Source organism: Gadus chalcogrammus, chromosome 4 (genome assembly GCF_026213295.1).
Source record: "Gadus chalcogrammus isolate NIFS_2021 chromosome 4, NIFS_Gcha_1.0, whole genome shotgun sequence".
NCBI lineage: Eukaryota > Metazoa > Chordata > Actinopteri > Gadiformes > Gadidae > Gadus > Gadus chalcogrammus.
Window position 1 is genome coordinate 19,929,054 of NC_079415.1, and position 16,331 is coordinate 19,945,384.

The following is a 16,331-nucleotide window of genomic DNA, read 5'->3' on the forward strand; positions in this document are numbered from 1 at the left end:
ATCTCTACCTTTTTGCACTGAAGGAAATTATGGCAGGAACTGAAATCACTTATGACTATGGTGGGAAAGAATGGCCCTGGCATAAAGAGGTAGGTCATTTTGATTGTTTTCCCCTATGAATTGGTGTCAAGGTTTAAAAAATATAGCCTATAGTTTGACATCTTGATAAAAATGAAATCATCTTTTTGTGTTAAGCTGTGTCAGTTTCATGATGCCACAGAGATTACACAATACCTATAGCTTGTAAGTGTCAACAATCATAACCAAAAAACAGAAGTCACTGCTTGGTGAGAAGTCACATCTTGGTGGTCTTCAATCTGGTATTTAGTCAATCGTGTCTCTCTCCCAGATGATGACAGCAAGCTTATCTGAATGTTTTGTAGATTGCCCCTACTGTTACAAGCACTGCTGCCCAAGAGTCTATCAAAGACCGTTTCCAAGCCCAAATCATGCCATCCACAGTCTGTATTGAAGGTCAGTGACTGTTTGACTAAATGTTTTATCTAGTTGTCAATGGTGTGCTATAGCTGATTGAGAAACATTTATGCCACATATGGCCATGAAAATCTTTGTCGGTACAGATAGTCATCACTTAACACTTTGTTCCCCTGTCTACATCATTTTGAGTGTCATACACTTAAGGGTTTGAGTGAAATGGACAGTTGATGCCTGTTCTTCTTTGCATATTGCTGTTCATTTTTTAGGTGCACTGTGTCAGAGGTCAAAGTGGCACTTCTGCGAAAGAGGGGATTGGAGAAGTTGGTGCCCAGCACCTTGCTGTGTTCTCAGCAGACCTTGGCAGTGGTCAGTTACAGTTTTGAGCAAATGTTGTTAATTTCTGGCAATGCATGTCATGCCTGCCAAGGGGTTGCAGCATGGAAAATGTGGCGATATCAGGCCATTTTTCTATGCCTTGATGGACATTTTGAGTAGAATATCATCTGTCAGGAATGTGAGTTGAGTATGTTATGCCTATATGTGGTTTTATGACTTGAGGAAAGTCGAGCACTGAATCTCCCTGTGTTCTCTTGTACAGAGACCGAATCAAGATCAGGGTGTCAATCATCCAGAGCTGCGCCAAATGACTCTGCTTGTGAGGTGAGTTTGAATTTACCTGTGTTTTGAAATTGACCAATGGTTAGAAGCACTGTGATATTCCATGGAACACTATTTTCAGTGATTTAGTAAACATCTTGCAGCTACAGTGGAAATGTCCTCTATTCAGTATGGATGGTTTTACTAACCATGGTGTCCCCCCAACACAGTTTTTTTTCTGAGTGGGCCATACACTGGGAGTTCAATAATGGAAATGTCTTCTATTCAGTATGGATGGTTTTACTAACCATGGTGTCCTCTCAACACAGTTTTTTTTTCTGAGTGTGCCATACACTGGGAGTTCAATAATGCAAGACTTAGAGTTTGATCAAGGATGACATTAAAAGTCCAAAGGACAGTGTCCTTGCATACCATGAGGTTGTCTGTGTTACAAACTGTCCTCACATAACATGAATATTCCCCTGTCTCACATACAGATGTAGAAACTACAGCACTTGCTTGTAAAGTGGCTAGTTAAGGAATAGTGTTTTTTTCTCTTTAATACACATTCTTACTTGTGGCATCAATGTGTACCTATATGGTGCATTGTCAGCTGTTTCTTGCGGCTTGATGCTGAAATTTGTTATGCAGTGACATGCCTCCCTTATGCAAAATGATTGCTAAATCTTGTTAAATATTCTGTCTTTGCACATACTGTATGGAGTATTCCCATCTGTACCAGTTGATGCCTGTTCATCTTTGCATATTGCTGTTCATTTTTTTAGGTGCACTGTGTCAGAGGTCAAAGTGGCACTTCTTCTGCGAAAGAGGGGAATGGAGAAGTTGGTGTCCAGCACCAGGAGGTGTCATCCCCTGTGTTCTCAGCAGACCTTGCCAGTGGTCAGTTACAGTTTTGAGTAAATGTTGTTAACTTCTGGCAATGCATGTCATGCCTGCTAAGAGGTTGCAGCATGAAAAATGTGGCGATATCAGGCCATTTTTCTATGTCTTGATGGACATTTTGAGTAGAATATCATCTGTCAGGGATGTGAGTTGAGTATGTTATGCCTATATGTGGTTTTATGACTTGAGGAAAGTCGAGCACTGAATCTCCCTGTGTTCTCTTGTACAGAGACCGAATCAAGATCAGGGTGTCAATCATCCAGAGCTGCGCCAAATTACTCTGCTTGTGAGGTGAGTTTGAATTTACCTGTGTTTTGAAATTGACCAATGGTTAGAAGTACTGTGATGTTCCATGGAACACAATTTTCAGTGTTTTAGTAAACATCTTGCAGCTACAGTGGAAATGTCCTCTATTCAGTATGGATGGTTTTACTAACCATGGTGTCCCCCCAACACAGTTTTTTTTCTGAGTGCGCCATACACTGGGAGTTCAATAATAGAAATGTCTTCTATTCAGTATGGATGGTTTTATTAACCATGGTGTCCTCTCAACACAGTTTTTTTTCTGAGTGTGCCATACACTGGGAGTTCAATAATGCAAGACTTAGAGTTTGATCAAGGACGTCATTAAAAGTCCAAAGGACAGAGTCCTTGCATACCATGAGGTTGTCTGTGTTACAAACTGTCCTCACATAACATGAATATTCCCCTGTCTCACATACAGATGTAGAAACGACAGCACTTGCTTGTAAGGTGGCTAGTTAAGGAATATCGTTATTTTCTCTTTAATACACATTCTTACTTGTGGCATCAATGTGTACCTATATGGTGCATTGTCAGCCGTTTCCTGCGGCTTGATGCTGAAATTTGTTATGCAGTGACATGCCTCCCTTATCCATATGGATGGTTTTACTAACCATGGTGTCCTCTCAACACAGTTTTTTTTCCGAGTGTGCCATACACTGGGAGTTCAATAATGCAAGACTTAGAGTTTGATCAAGGATGTCATTAAAAGTCCAAAGGACAGTGTCCTTGCATACCATGAGGTTGTCTGTGTTACAAACTGTCCTCACATAACATGAATATTCCCCTGTCTCACATACAGATGTAGAAACTACAGCACTTGCTTGTAAAGTGGCTAGTTAAGGAATAGTGTTTTTTTCTCTTTAATACACATTCTTACTTGTGGCATCAATGTTCACCTATATGGTGCATTGTCAGCTGTTTCCTGCGGCTTGATGCTGAAATTTGTTATGCAGTGACATGCCTCCCTTATCCAAAATGATTGCTAAATCTTTTTAAATATTCTGTCTTTGCACATACTGTATGGAGTATTCCCATCTGTACCAGTTGATGCCTGTTCATCTTTGCATATTGCTGTTCATTATTTTTAGATGCACTGTGTCAGCGGTCAAAGTGGCACTTCTTCTGCGAAAGAGGGGATTGAACAAGTTGGTGTCCAGCACCAGGAGGTGTCATCCTCTGTGTTCTCAGCAGACCTTGCCAGTGGTCAGTTACAGTTTTGAGTAAATGTTGTTAACTTCTGGCAACAAGTTTGCCATGAGCATAGTTATTATAATATAGAAATGGCTGTCTGCTTGTCATGTGCATGGTAGTAGAATATATTACAGTTTTACATGTATCCCCTCTATACCCATGGTTTTTGATTGGTAGGCGGACAGGCTCTTTAAGCCCATACATTTATACTGTGCAATGTTTTTTTAGATGACCAGGGGAACTCTGCCTGTGTAATTTCTGGTTCACCTCATCTCGCTGACTCAGTTACTCAAGGTATTAATTAAATGCGGTCACTAGGCACACTTGCCAATGTGCAGTCAACACTTACATTATGTTTGGTTAGACATATGTAAGGGATAATGTATAGAACGCTAGTCATTATGGGGAATATGAGCCCAGACAGGGCGAACTGGACCCCGACACGAAGCGGAGGGGTCTAGCTTCGTCCTGAAGGGGCTCATATTCCCCATTGATTGGTAGGCAGACAGGCTATTTAAGCCCATACCTTTATACTGTGCAATGGTTTTTTTTAGATGACCAGGGGAACTCTGCCTGTGTAATGTACAGTCAACACACATAAATCATATAAAGAAGCTGGGTGTATTTAGTTTTTAACAAGCAGTGTAATGAAATGTCACGTTAATGAAAACAATCCAACTTCATTTTTAGCAGATCTAGTCAATTTATTACCACACATTTTGTCTACACAAGTTCCAGTTTGTTTTGCAATTTTGAACAGCAACATCCCTACCTGCAAGTACATCCTTGCAAGTACATCTTTTTTTATCTTCTAATCTTTTTTTTAATTGTTCAGGTTTCCGTGTTTCATCAAGGCGGTGTACGAAGAGAACATGGTCTGGTGAGGAGATACGAGCCGTGATGAAACATCTGAGGCCTTTTGTTGAAAACGGTGTCACTGCCACCAGTGGGCAGTGCCTGCAGTGCAAGGAGAAGGAACACCCTATCTTGGAGACAAGATCCATTCAAAACATTCAGTAAAATGTTATTGTGTTTGATCAGAAAGTGAGAGAAACATGATTGCAGGTTAGCAGTTGGTTCAGGACATAATACTAGGGAGCAAGGATGCAATGATATGTGCTGGTGGGGTTGAGTTCGTCCTAGTGGATGCAAGCACTGTTTTTGTGTTATGCTCCTAGTTCAGGGGTTTTCAAAGTGTGAGAGAGTGAGCCCCCCCTCAGAGAAAAAAATTCAGCTGAGCCCCCCCCCCCAATTTTTTTTTCTAATACCTGTGTTTTGAAAGCTATTTAAATTATTTTACACATTTCAAACATCTCCGATCATAATTTTAAAACATTTGGAACATATTTTTGAAACATTTGAAACAAATTTTTTAACATCTTTTAAACATATTTCTGAAACATTACAACATCTTTTTGCGTTTTTAAACAACACAATTTAACAACTTTATCTAAGCATGTTTTAGCTTAACCTTTTTTAAATACATTTGAACATCTTAATCTGTGTAAACTGCCAGTTTACAGATTCATTCAGGGTCCCGGACTCTGAATTTTCTGAGTCGAATCAGATCTGCCTTTTCAGTCCAGAGATTCGACTATTCGGCGGGGTTTGTTTACCGGCGTTGCTATGGTGACCTAAATTATTATAAGCAACTGAAAACGACGCCGGTTTGAAACTAAAACTGTGATTCTGAAAAAAGTATAAATGCTATCAAAATTCCGTTTAGATAGTATTGAAGATACAAGTGTGTAGATTTGTTTAATGGTTTGAATGATGGTAAACGGTTGAAAAAGGAATGAGTTACGATGTCTAGAAGTAGGTGTATCAGAATGGGCTGATGTCTTCAATGAAAACATCTGAAAACGAAGCGGTATGAAACTAAAACTGTGATTCTGAAGACATTTTAAATGATATCGAAATTCTGTTTAGATATTATTGAAGATACAAGTGTGTAGATTTGTTAAATGGTTTGCACGAAGATAAACGGTTGAAAATTGATTCTACAGTTGAAGTACGACTGATGATTTGAATCATCGTCTTTCAGGTTTTTTTTTTGGGGTTTTTTTCTCACGTCGCGCCCCCCCTGAAGAACTCTGGCGCCCCCCAGGGGGGGCGCCCCCCACAGTTTGAAAACCACTGTCCTAGTTGATTTAATGACACTTGGCCCACCGGTAGGTAGACCCCATCAGATAAGAGCCGTGGTGTTATCTGTAAACTTTTGTAACTTGACAGAGTTTGATTGGATGAACTGATGTTTTCTAGAGGAAGAAGTGTAGAATGGAGTGATTGTGCTCCTCATGTACTGTACATCATCTGCAAATGATGTCTCGATGTGATGAGTTATTTACACTTAGTTCAACTTATGTGCCAAATTGTAATGCACAACAGAGGTCAACAAAGAAACCAAATAGACCTCTTAATATATTCCATATTATTATAATGGTGTGCCTCAGTCACTTTGGTCTTATAAACCATCTGTCCTTTCAAAACAGGTTATACTTGGTGTATGTGTATAGTGACCTGTCCTTACAGACCTTGTGTCCTTTCAAAACAGGTTATCCTTGGTGTGTGTCTATGATGACATCACTGACCTTGTATACCACAATGTCCTTATAGACCGTTACAGAGAAGTCCTTACAAACTACCAGAAAGTCTGAAAAACAGCCATTTCTTATATCTCAGTTGTGCAAAGAAAATCTTTTAATTTTAAGTCGTGTATAGGTTCGCAGATTTTTTTCATGATTTTTCCTATGTTTTTTGTAGCTCTAGCACCACCGGAACCCGGTGTCCTCGTAAACCTATGTCGAGTCTGATTTGAGCAAAAAATTGAAAATTTTCCCTATAGCCCGACAAACGGATATATGTGTGTGTGTGTGTGTGTGTGTGTGTGTGTGTGTGTGTGTGTGTGTGTGTGTGTGTGTGTGTGTGTGTGTGTGTGTGTGTGTGTGTGTGTGTTGTGTCTGGTTTGTGTGCATCCACAGCCATCAGAGTGGGTGAGTATGGCCAGTTTGAAATATGATCTGTTGTAGACTATATCATTTGCACAAAGGATATGATCCGTGTTGTATATTGTTCAAAAAGGAGGAGCAAAACATAACCGTGTCCATGAATAGCTTCAGCCTGTGAATAATTATTGAAGATATTAAGAAGGGTGAATGAGGGATGGGTCTAGGGAAACTATTGTCATATTTACCATTTGTACTATTATATACATAGAGATTAAACTACCGTCATTTTCAGACTATAAGCCGCGCCTTTTTCCCCATTTTTCGATCCTTCGGCTTATATAACAGTGCGGCTAATCTATGGATTTTTAAAGCTAACGGCCACTCGGAAAATTAGTATTCGATGCTTAAATTAGTATTCAGAGCGTAGGACCCTTTTCTGGGAAAAAGGTCCTATGTTCCCCGCAATCTATCAATGTTTAAAAATATTTAAACTTTGACGCGACATTCGCGTGATGACAGCCAATCGGCGTTCAACAGCGTGGCCACTGAGTGACATGTGTAACGTAACAGCCAATCAGCGTTCAACCGGCCAACTCAGTGCAGTGCACTCCAGCATGGAGGAGAAAGTGATTGTTGCCGTTTGCGACTCACGGAGCTCTTTATACAATAGTAGGCCTATATAATATAATATAATTGTATAATAATATCACGGCCAAAAGATCTGTGCGCCTCCAGGTGGCCGTAGCGCGGGGAGCTCTCGTAGGGATTGGGCTTCTCAGGGTTTGTTTACCGGTGTATGAATAGACTGCGTCAGGTTCTCCGACGTCTCTCCCTCTTCCACAAAAGGTAAAGACATGCAATGGTAGTTATCTCGGCCGGAATTTGGCAGTAATGGTGGAAAAAGTAACAGACCGGGGAACATAGAACCCTTTTTTTTTTAAAAAGGGTCCTATGTTCCCTGGTCACATACATATCGGGGAACATAGGACCCTTTTTGGGAAAAGCGGGGAACATAGGACCCTTTTTAAAAAAAAGGGTCCTATGTTCCCCAGTCTCATACAAAGAGGGGAATATAGGACCCGGGGAACATAGGATCCGGGGAACATAGACACGCTCCCACGAAATGCTAACCTTAGCTTAGGTGTTTGTTCACGTTCGCTGTACAGCGCCGCGCCAATCAACTGTGACTGGCTTGCTGCAGAGCGTGAGCGCCTTGGGAATACCCGGACAATATAATGGATATAATATTGACACATAAGACAATCAATATTCGGTATTTGTTATGGATTAATTGTACAAATTCCCTGAAAAGATGCACGTTCCAGGATGAATTGAAAAGCTCCCGTAAGGGCTGAGATGGCAGAGGACAGCTGATTTGGAACGGAACAACAGCTGTTCGCTTTCACGGGGAAAAACTAAGGAACTTCAACCTACTTAGGCCTACTAATTAACGTTCAAAAGCTATTAAATATTCAACAAAATATGCAGATACTGTCAAAATCGGTTCCAGGGAGTATATGGGGATTATTAATGTTGTTTTTGATGGTGTTTTTTTCTGGAACGAGTATTCGAATATTTGCTTGGAAAAACCAACGAGTATTCGAAGCCAGAAAAATGGCATTCGGGCCAGCCCTAATGGTAATTAAACATTAAAACACCTGCGGCTTATAGTCCAGTGCGGCTTATATAAGTACACATCATTCAATTTAGCTGCTGCGGCTTATACTCCGGTGCGCCTTATAGTGCGGAAAATACGGTATTTATATGACTAAATAATAACATTTTGCCTGTTTCCCTGATAAGCTAATTTATTATTTTCAAGCATTTAAACCACGTAAAAGTCATCATGATCATCTGTGATTCGACCATCGTCTACGACGGGTCTGGCTTGAAAAATTAGACCCCACTATGACGATGAGTCTACGATGGATCTGGAGGAATAAGACCCCACTATGACGATGAGGCTACGATGGGTCTGGAGGAATCAGACCCAACTATGACGATCAGGCTTCGATGGATCTGCCTGGAGGAATCAGACACCACTATGATGATTATGAGTCAAGGACACCACTAGTCCCGTCCGTCTAAACCATTGGTTCTCAAAGTGCGGCCCGCGGGCCAATGGTGGCCCGCGGAATCATTCCTGGCGGCCCGCAATGACATACATAATTATGTAAGTTATATAAAATAATAATAAAAAAAAAAAGTTTCTTTTTTTTATTATTATATATTAATTTAAACAAAAATAAGGTGATTATAAAGAGAAAAGTCGACTCTCTAGCTTTCAATTAAATCCTTTTACATTTGTTAGTTTTAATCCGACTGTACATTACTTTGAAAGGCTGAACCTCAGTTTCGTGATTTAGACCTCACTTGACCTCACTCCCAGAGGTCCACGGTGCAATGTTTTTTTTGACCACTGGGATGCTGGCGGCGTTTCCCGCCAATTTTTATTTTCCTTTGTCGGCCCTCAGTCAAATTTTCGGTTCCTAAATTGGCCCTCAGTTGTCAAAACTTTGAGAACCCCTGGTCTAAACAGTCTTTCCGATTCAGTTGTCCATTGACATTGGTAGGGACATCAACGTCCATTCCCAAATCTCTTTCCTAATGAAGCCACTATATACCACACAACTTTTCAAACGTCTGTACACATCTTCAGAATCAGTTCCACCGATTTCGGTACTGATTTGATGTGTACAGACGTTTGTTAAGTTGGTAAAATGGCACACCAGATACATTTGTATAAAACCTGATACCAACAGCAAACAAAGCAATTACACTTCCAAAAAAAAAGACTTCAAATGTATTGTACATCGATGTCAGACATTTTGTAACAATCCAAAAGTTTTCTATCCTGTATTAATCCTTTAAGCAGAACCATTGACTGTGAAGTGTAGTGTTTGTAGAACAAACCAATGTCCTCCTGCTGGCTCCTCTTGGCTGAAGGCCAACTAGGGGAAAGGTTACGCAGGAGAGCCACTAGCTTGACCCCTACCTCACCTGAACTACAGCATATACTCTCACTTACTCTCTCTCCCTCTCAAATATATTTATAATATCCATCTATATCTATATATAACCCAGTGAACTACCCTTCTGGATGCTGTGATGTAAAATCCATAACTTAGTTTTAACATTTAAACTTATTTTTCTGTTAACTAGTTTGATTAAGTTCCCCTTTAGCAGTATCTATACGAAGCAGTATCTATACGAGAAAAACTCCTTTATGTTAACATTTCACCCATGATGTATAGGTTATAGAATTGCGTGGAGGGGGTGAAACTCTCAAAGAAAATAAAAGAAGACAAGAAACTGTATTCCGGGCTCACTCTGCTAGAGGAGACTGGTGTATGCATATATTAAACCAAGTACATTTTCTCAAACTATTTTAAAAGCTATACTTCTAATACAAAGCTCAACTTTGCACTAGAAGTATCATCTGTCCTAGAATCAATATCTCAAAGGAATTTCCATGACAATGCACAACTCATCTGAATCACCTAAAGAAAGACTCTAGCAGATGCTCTTCCCACATGCCACCTGGATGGCTTAACTGGGCTCCTCCGGCACCAACACACAGATAGATGTGGCTGTAACTGTTTCTTTGAGAGTTGGCGAGATGTTAAACACAGAGCAGGTGGTGAATTCTAACATGTCAGCGCTCTGTCCTTGAGTCTGTTCAATCAATGGCCCAATATAGTGCATGTGTGCAGCCTCACCCAGCTCGAGGGGCTAGTCAGTCTGGCTGGTTTCTAAGGCACCTTACATAAACCTAGAAACTAGGGATTGACCGATATATCGGTCGGCCGATATTATCGGCCGATATTCGCGTTTTTTACGTGTATCGGTATCGCCGATACGCGGCAGATTTTCGCCGATATTTTTTCGCCTTTTTTTTATTTATTTTTTTTTTACTTGTTCTACCTCACCTGTTTTTAATGTTTGTTAAATATTGTTCATCTACTTGTTCTTACTTGTTCTACCTCACCTGTTTTTACTATTTGTTAAATATTGTTTTTTATATTGAATAAATGTTCCTTTTTTTAAATTGAGACTTGTAACATTTGTTATCAGTGTAATTTTTATGATTGAGGGAGCAAAGGCAGTATCGGCTCTTAATATCGGTATCGGCGTATCGGCTAAGGCTGATGAAAAAATATCGGTATCGTATCGGCCCTAAAAAATCTGTATCGGTCGATCCCTACCAGAAACTACAGACACAAAGACCAATTCAGAGATTTCTCTGCTTATCCCTTTAATTGGTACAGGTTGTGTTTCCAAGAAGCTCAGAGACCACTCACAACGCGGCCATACAGCCTACAGCATTGCTCAAAGCTAATCCATTACCACTCATATCAAACACCAGACCTAAAATCATATCTTCTGAGGTGTGTTTGTGTGTGCGTTTTAGGTGTGTTCCTTCGACGAAACTATGCCCGATGTGGGACCCCCTGGCTCGTCTAGTGTGCGACCTGGAGAAACCCTAACAGACAAACACACACCTTCTACCCTCCCAACCACTACATTTGAAGCACCCACATGAAAGTGATGTACATGTATATGCAGTTGTATGTATGTGTTGGGTCACACAATACATAATATCATACAATATTGAATGTCTTTATTTTTGTAACTCATAATTAATCATAAAATTATGTTTGATTATTAATTTGAACTAATATGAATAAAAACGCCTAGCCTACACCTAAATATATGACGCAAAGCAATTTGACATTGACATCACATTGCCTGGCTTCCCCCATCATTTGCCCGAGGGGAAGGAACAAATTGACACAAACATGCTTAATAAGATAATGGTTATAGCAGATAAAGAAAACTGAAAGGCCAAATGCACTTTTAGCCAAAATGCAAACACAGAGCTATTCGATCACCCGATTGAAATGACAATGTAACTTAAAAAATGAGGAGGTTCAATTCCAGATACTGCTCGGCTGGAGCACGGAGCACTAAAATCTCTAGATCTGTCTGGGTCTGGGTCTCACCTTGCAGCCCTCGCAGGCGTGCACCCCATAGTGGAAGCCCGACGCCTTGTCAGAGCACACTCTGCACTGGAGGACAGGGGGAGGAGTCAGGGGGCAGGGCATTTCCTCGCCACCGGGATTCGCACTGTTGGATACAGAGGACGGACTGGAGGCAGGGGTCAGGCTGTCTGCACCACCCAAGAAGAGGAAGAAGAGAGAGAGAGAAAGGGGTATTACCAATGATGCCACAAATATACATAGCACTGGCACAATGCAGGCCACTGCCCAGGTCAATGGTTAAAGGGGACATATTACACATGAAAATCTGCCCCTTCTGACATCATTAGTGGGCCTGTACACCTAGATCTGTGCTGGATAGATGAGCCACGTTTACTTCAGTCCACTGGGTAGGCTGCTAGACTGATCTATCCAGCACACATCTAGGTGGACACGCCCACTTGTGATGTCATAAGGGGCAGATTTTCGAAACAGCTTGTAAGGCTAATCACACTCAAACCTGGTGTTATAATATGTCCCCTTTAAGGTCATGACCCCAGCTTAAAGGTGACAGTGTTTTGTTAGGCAAGTCTTAGATAGTCATAAAGTCTTAGATTCTTAGATCGTCATAAAGTCTTAGATCGTTATAAAGTCTTAGATCGTCTAAGGTAGATTTTGAAATCCAACTTGCTAAGCTATTTATTTAAAGATGCATTGGCAGATTTTCCTGCAATCTGAAAGTTGTGGTTTGAATCAACTATGATTCTACACAACGTGTCATATGATTGATTGTTCTACCTAAATTCTACCTAAAGTTGCAGGAGAAAGTAGGATTCAAAGTAGTTATATCAAGGATTTGTTTTGCTCTGTTTGCATTCGTGTTCACGTCAAAGCTTGTGCAAGAACCCTTTCAAAGCATTCACCATTCCAAGTGCGAGATGAAATAATGAACGGCTGTGAAGTGAACATTGTAGAAGTGTGGATTCTTATGTATACAGCAAGCAATTCACTGTACTTGCACATCAATATCATTTGTGTCATTGTATGCATGCGGATGACGAAAAGGTGGACAAACATTCGGAACAGGCCACAACAAAATACAGCGGTCACCTGTAATTGACAACCGTCTAGGATAATGGCCGATCCACGGCATCGGTATCGTTCCGATATTGGCCCATTACGCTGGATCAGATATCGGAGGGGAGAAAGAAATATGATCCGATCTGCGCAGCGTGTCACGTGATAACAACAGTTAGTCGTCAATTAGGCGCATGAGAGCTACCGCAAGAGAGCTACCGGTTGAAAAAACATTTCAGCAGTTTGGCTGTATTTCAACCTTGAAGAAAAAAGTGCAACAGCCTGGACCTGGCTGTTGCATGGCTCTCCTCGGCTATTGCCGAGGAGGTGCGCCATCACATCACACGCACCAACCTCGGCTAGAGCGGATCACAGCTGTTGTGATAGCAACTAGCTTGGCAATCACAAAAGCCAACCATTTCGGACGTCCAATCAATTAAAAATGATTAATCAATGGGAAACATGATTATTACAAATCGGCGTTTGTTTGTTGGGAGACCCATTTATATAGCTAGAGGCTAGCTGCTTCTTACATATCCGATGTACTCCCGGTAGAAGCTAAATGCATACGTAAACAATCTTTTTCACGTCATAATATTATCTACACAAACTAAACGCCATATGAAAGAGACTCCAAGGAGTCCAACCCTACAAGCCTTATCGTTTTGTGAGCTTATCTCGAACTAGATGTACGTCAATAACGCTTCCTGGTTACTACAAGTGATGACACACACGCAGGCATTGCAGAAGCGCACACACTTGATTCAACCATTTCATACTATCAGCTGTAATAGCTCATCTATTCTATATATTATCTTAAATTTAATCAAACTTTAACCATTTAGCTATTTGTTTAACTCTTCACTTCATGTGTCCAACCATTTAATTATTTTTAAATGTGTGCATCCTGGTTGAAGCACCTCGCAGAATGTCATGCAAACTAGAAAAAAACCATTACCCTGGTCTGATAAATGGCTAAAACAAAACTTCTAGGCAAATCGTTGATCACATGAAAGTTTAATGCACATGGCAATTGTTCAAAATAAAAGTAGATTTGATGAACTGATTGGAGTCCTGACGTGTTGATTACCCTACAGACACGTTTAGATCTTTAGACCATTTTCCAAGGCATAGGAGAAAGGTTGTGTCGCCTCACCCAGTATGACGGTTCTCTCCGAGCCTGGCCCAGTGCTCTGAAGGTCTGGTAGGTCCAGTGAACCCAGTGTATCATTGCTGATGGAGCGTGATATGTCCTCTAGGTCATCCAGCAGGTCTCCGTAAAGAGGGCTGCCCAGCATGGAGAACCTGAGGCGGGCAGCCGGGCTGTGCGCCTCCCCTGGGATGTCCACCATCATAGAGGGGGGCACAAGGACCCTGGGGGTGCCTGCACACGTCAGCTAACTGGATGCATCGGCATACCTGTTGATGGACACACAGTAAGCCATTTGCAATGCTTGAAAATTGCTTCCTATAATAAGATTGGGTCAACTTCCATTGCAGGCAAGTGCGACAGGAAAAAACATTTCAGTTATCTTAATTGGCCGATTTTCATTAGAATTTTAACCATTCAGTCAATAACCAGACACTTATCTAATGTGCACAAAGTATTTCAAATAAATAGTATTAGATAGCAGATGAAGGTTACAAATCATGGCTTTGTTTCAAGTTCAATAATTTCCTTAATAGGTGGCAAACATAGGCAACATGGCAGTGTATGGCCAATGCCATTACAACTGCAAGTATAGGAAACACACTAATTACGTATTAGTTTGGAAACATTCAGAGGAAGCATGCTGAGAACAAGGACCAACATAAGTTGTCTGCTTCGTTATCACAATAAACAAAGAAGGCTGTTATTCAAACACTGCTGTTTCTTTCACTTAGTTATTGCATCCAGCTAGCTACCCATAGACAATATACTTAATTCCAAAATGTTTTGTGTAGTTAGGTTATGCTGCCTGGTTAGGCTGTCTCAGTTGAAGGTTAAAGGAAGGCGCCATGCATCACACAGAACAAGACCTGAACTGGAATCTTCTGACACATGTCGTCTTTCTACTAAGTGCTCTGTGGCTCGTATGCTCTGCGACCAGCATTACATTGAAGCTCTCCCGTAACCGAATAGGACACAGCACTTACTTGTGATATTGTAGTTTTGCCTATTTAAGCATTTAAAAAATAAACGTGTTCTTACCAATGGAACCTTTTCAGAATTTAAATTTAGAATTTAGAAAATCCAAGGTGAACTAATGTCAGCGTCATGTTATCATTAGCCTGCCCATCTAAAATATGGGATATACAGATCTAGTAATATTAATAATAATAATAAATAATACATTTTATTTGTAGAGCACTTTACATTTGAAAATATCAATGTGCTGCAGAGTTTCAAAGACAAAAAATAATATAAAGGGTTGTTAAAACATATAATGCATGTACAGCAAAAGAGAAATTAGCAAAACGCTTTTTTAAAAATATAAGTCTTAAGGTTTCGTTTAAAAAAAGCTGTAGTCTGTGGGGCCTTCAGGTGGTCAGGGAGGGCGTTCCATAGTCTTGGGGCAGCAGCGGAGAAAGCCAGATCGCCCACAGTGCGGAGCTTGGTCTTAGTCAGTCTGAGGGTGTGTGTTGATGTAGAGCGAAGGGTGCATGAGGTGGTGTGGGGGTTGAGGAGCTCCTGGAGGTAGGGGGATCATGTCCGTGGATGCACTGGTGGGTGAGGAGGGAGACATTGTATTTAATTCTGAATGTGACAGGGAGCCAGTGAAGGGATTTGCGGATTGGGGTGATGTGAATATTTGTGCACCCTCATCAGGATCCTGGCAGCGCTGTTTTGTATGTACTGGAGCTTCTGGATGCTCTTGCTAGAGATCCCGTTGAGTGCATTGCAGAAATCCAACCTGGAGGAGACAAAGGCATGGACGAGCTTCTCTGCATCTGCCAGGGTGAGTGTAGGCCGGAGTTTGGCAATATTATGTAATAACTTGTTATAAACAATCAAATATGTATGCAACTCTGTTAACAACCTCTCTGATTAAGGTATGTGTACTGTATGATTGAAATCTGCAGTGTAGGGGTGTGGCGGTGGTGGAGTCATCACCCAGCAAGCTACGAGCCAAGCAGTCCCTTCCCACTAAGTCATCACTGCCAGTCATGGACTGTTGGTCACGTCATCATTTAGCACTCTCGTCATTATAGAGGAGGTGGGGGGTTTATCAAGGATACCTATAGGCATACTTAGTCTATTGCAGTGGTTTTCAAACTGTGGGGCGCGCCCCCCCTGGGGGGCGCCAGAGTTCTTCAAGGAGGGCGCGACGTGAGAAAAAAATAAACCCGAAAAAAACCCTGAAAGACGATGATTCAAATCATCAGTCGTACTTCCACTGTAGAAGTAACATAACTAAATCAATTTTCAACCATTTATCTTCGTGCAAACCATTTAACAAATCTCCACACTTGTATCTTCAATAATATCTAAACGGAATTTTGATAGCATTTATACTTTTTTCAGAATCACAGTTTTAGTTTCAAACCGGCGTCGATTTCAGTTGCTTATAATAATTTAGGTCACCATAGCAACGCCGGTAAACAAACCCCGCCGAATAGTCGAATCTCTGGACTGAAAAGGCAGATCTGATTCGACTCAGATAATTCAGAGTCGGGGACCCTGAATGAATCTGTAAACTGGCTGTTTACTCAGATTAAGATGTTCAAATGTATTTAAAAAAGGTTTAGCAAAAACATACTAAGATAAAGTTGTTAAATTGTGTTGTTTAAAAACGCAAAAAGATGTTGTAATGTTTCAGAAATATGTTTAAAAAATATGTTAGAAAATTTGTTTCAAATGTTTCAAAAATATGTTCCAAATGTTTTAAAATTATGATCGGAGATGTTTGAA

At 40.8% G+C, this 16,331-nt stretch overlaps 1 protein-coding gene across 1 annotated transcript in view; it reads right to left on the reverse strand.

Moving 5' to 3' along the window:
• pparaa (peroxisome proliferator-activated receptor alpha a) overlaps nt 1-16,331 on the reverse strand; it is an 82,633-nt gene that overhangs the window by 50,326 nt on the left and 15,976 nt on the right. The window contains exons 2-3 of the mRNA XM_056587966.1: nt 13,596-13,858; nt 11,387-11,553 (exon numbers count right to left, since the gene is read on the reverse strand). Coding sequence (XP_056443941.1) covers nt 11,387-11,553; nt 13,596-13,794 — 366 coding nt within the window. The 5' untranslated portion in view covers nt 13,795-13,858. The remainder of the gene's footprint in view (nt 1-11,386; nt 11,554-13,595; nt 13,859-16,331) is intronic.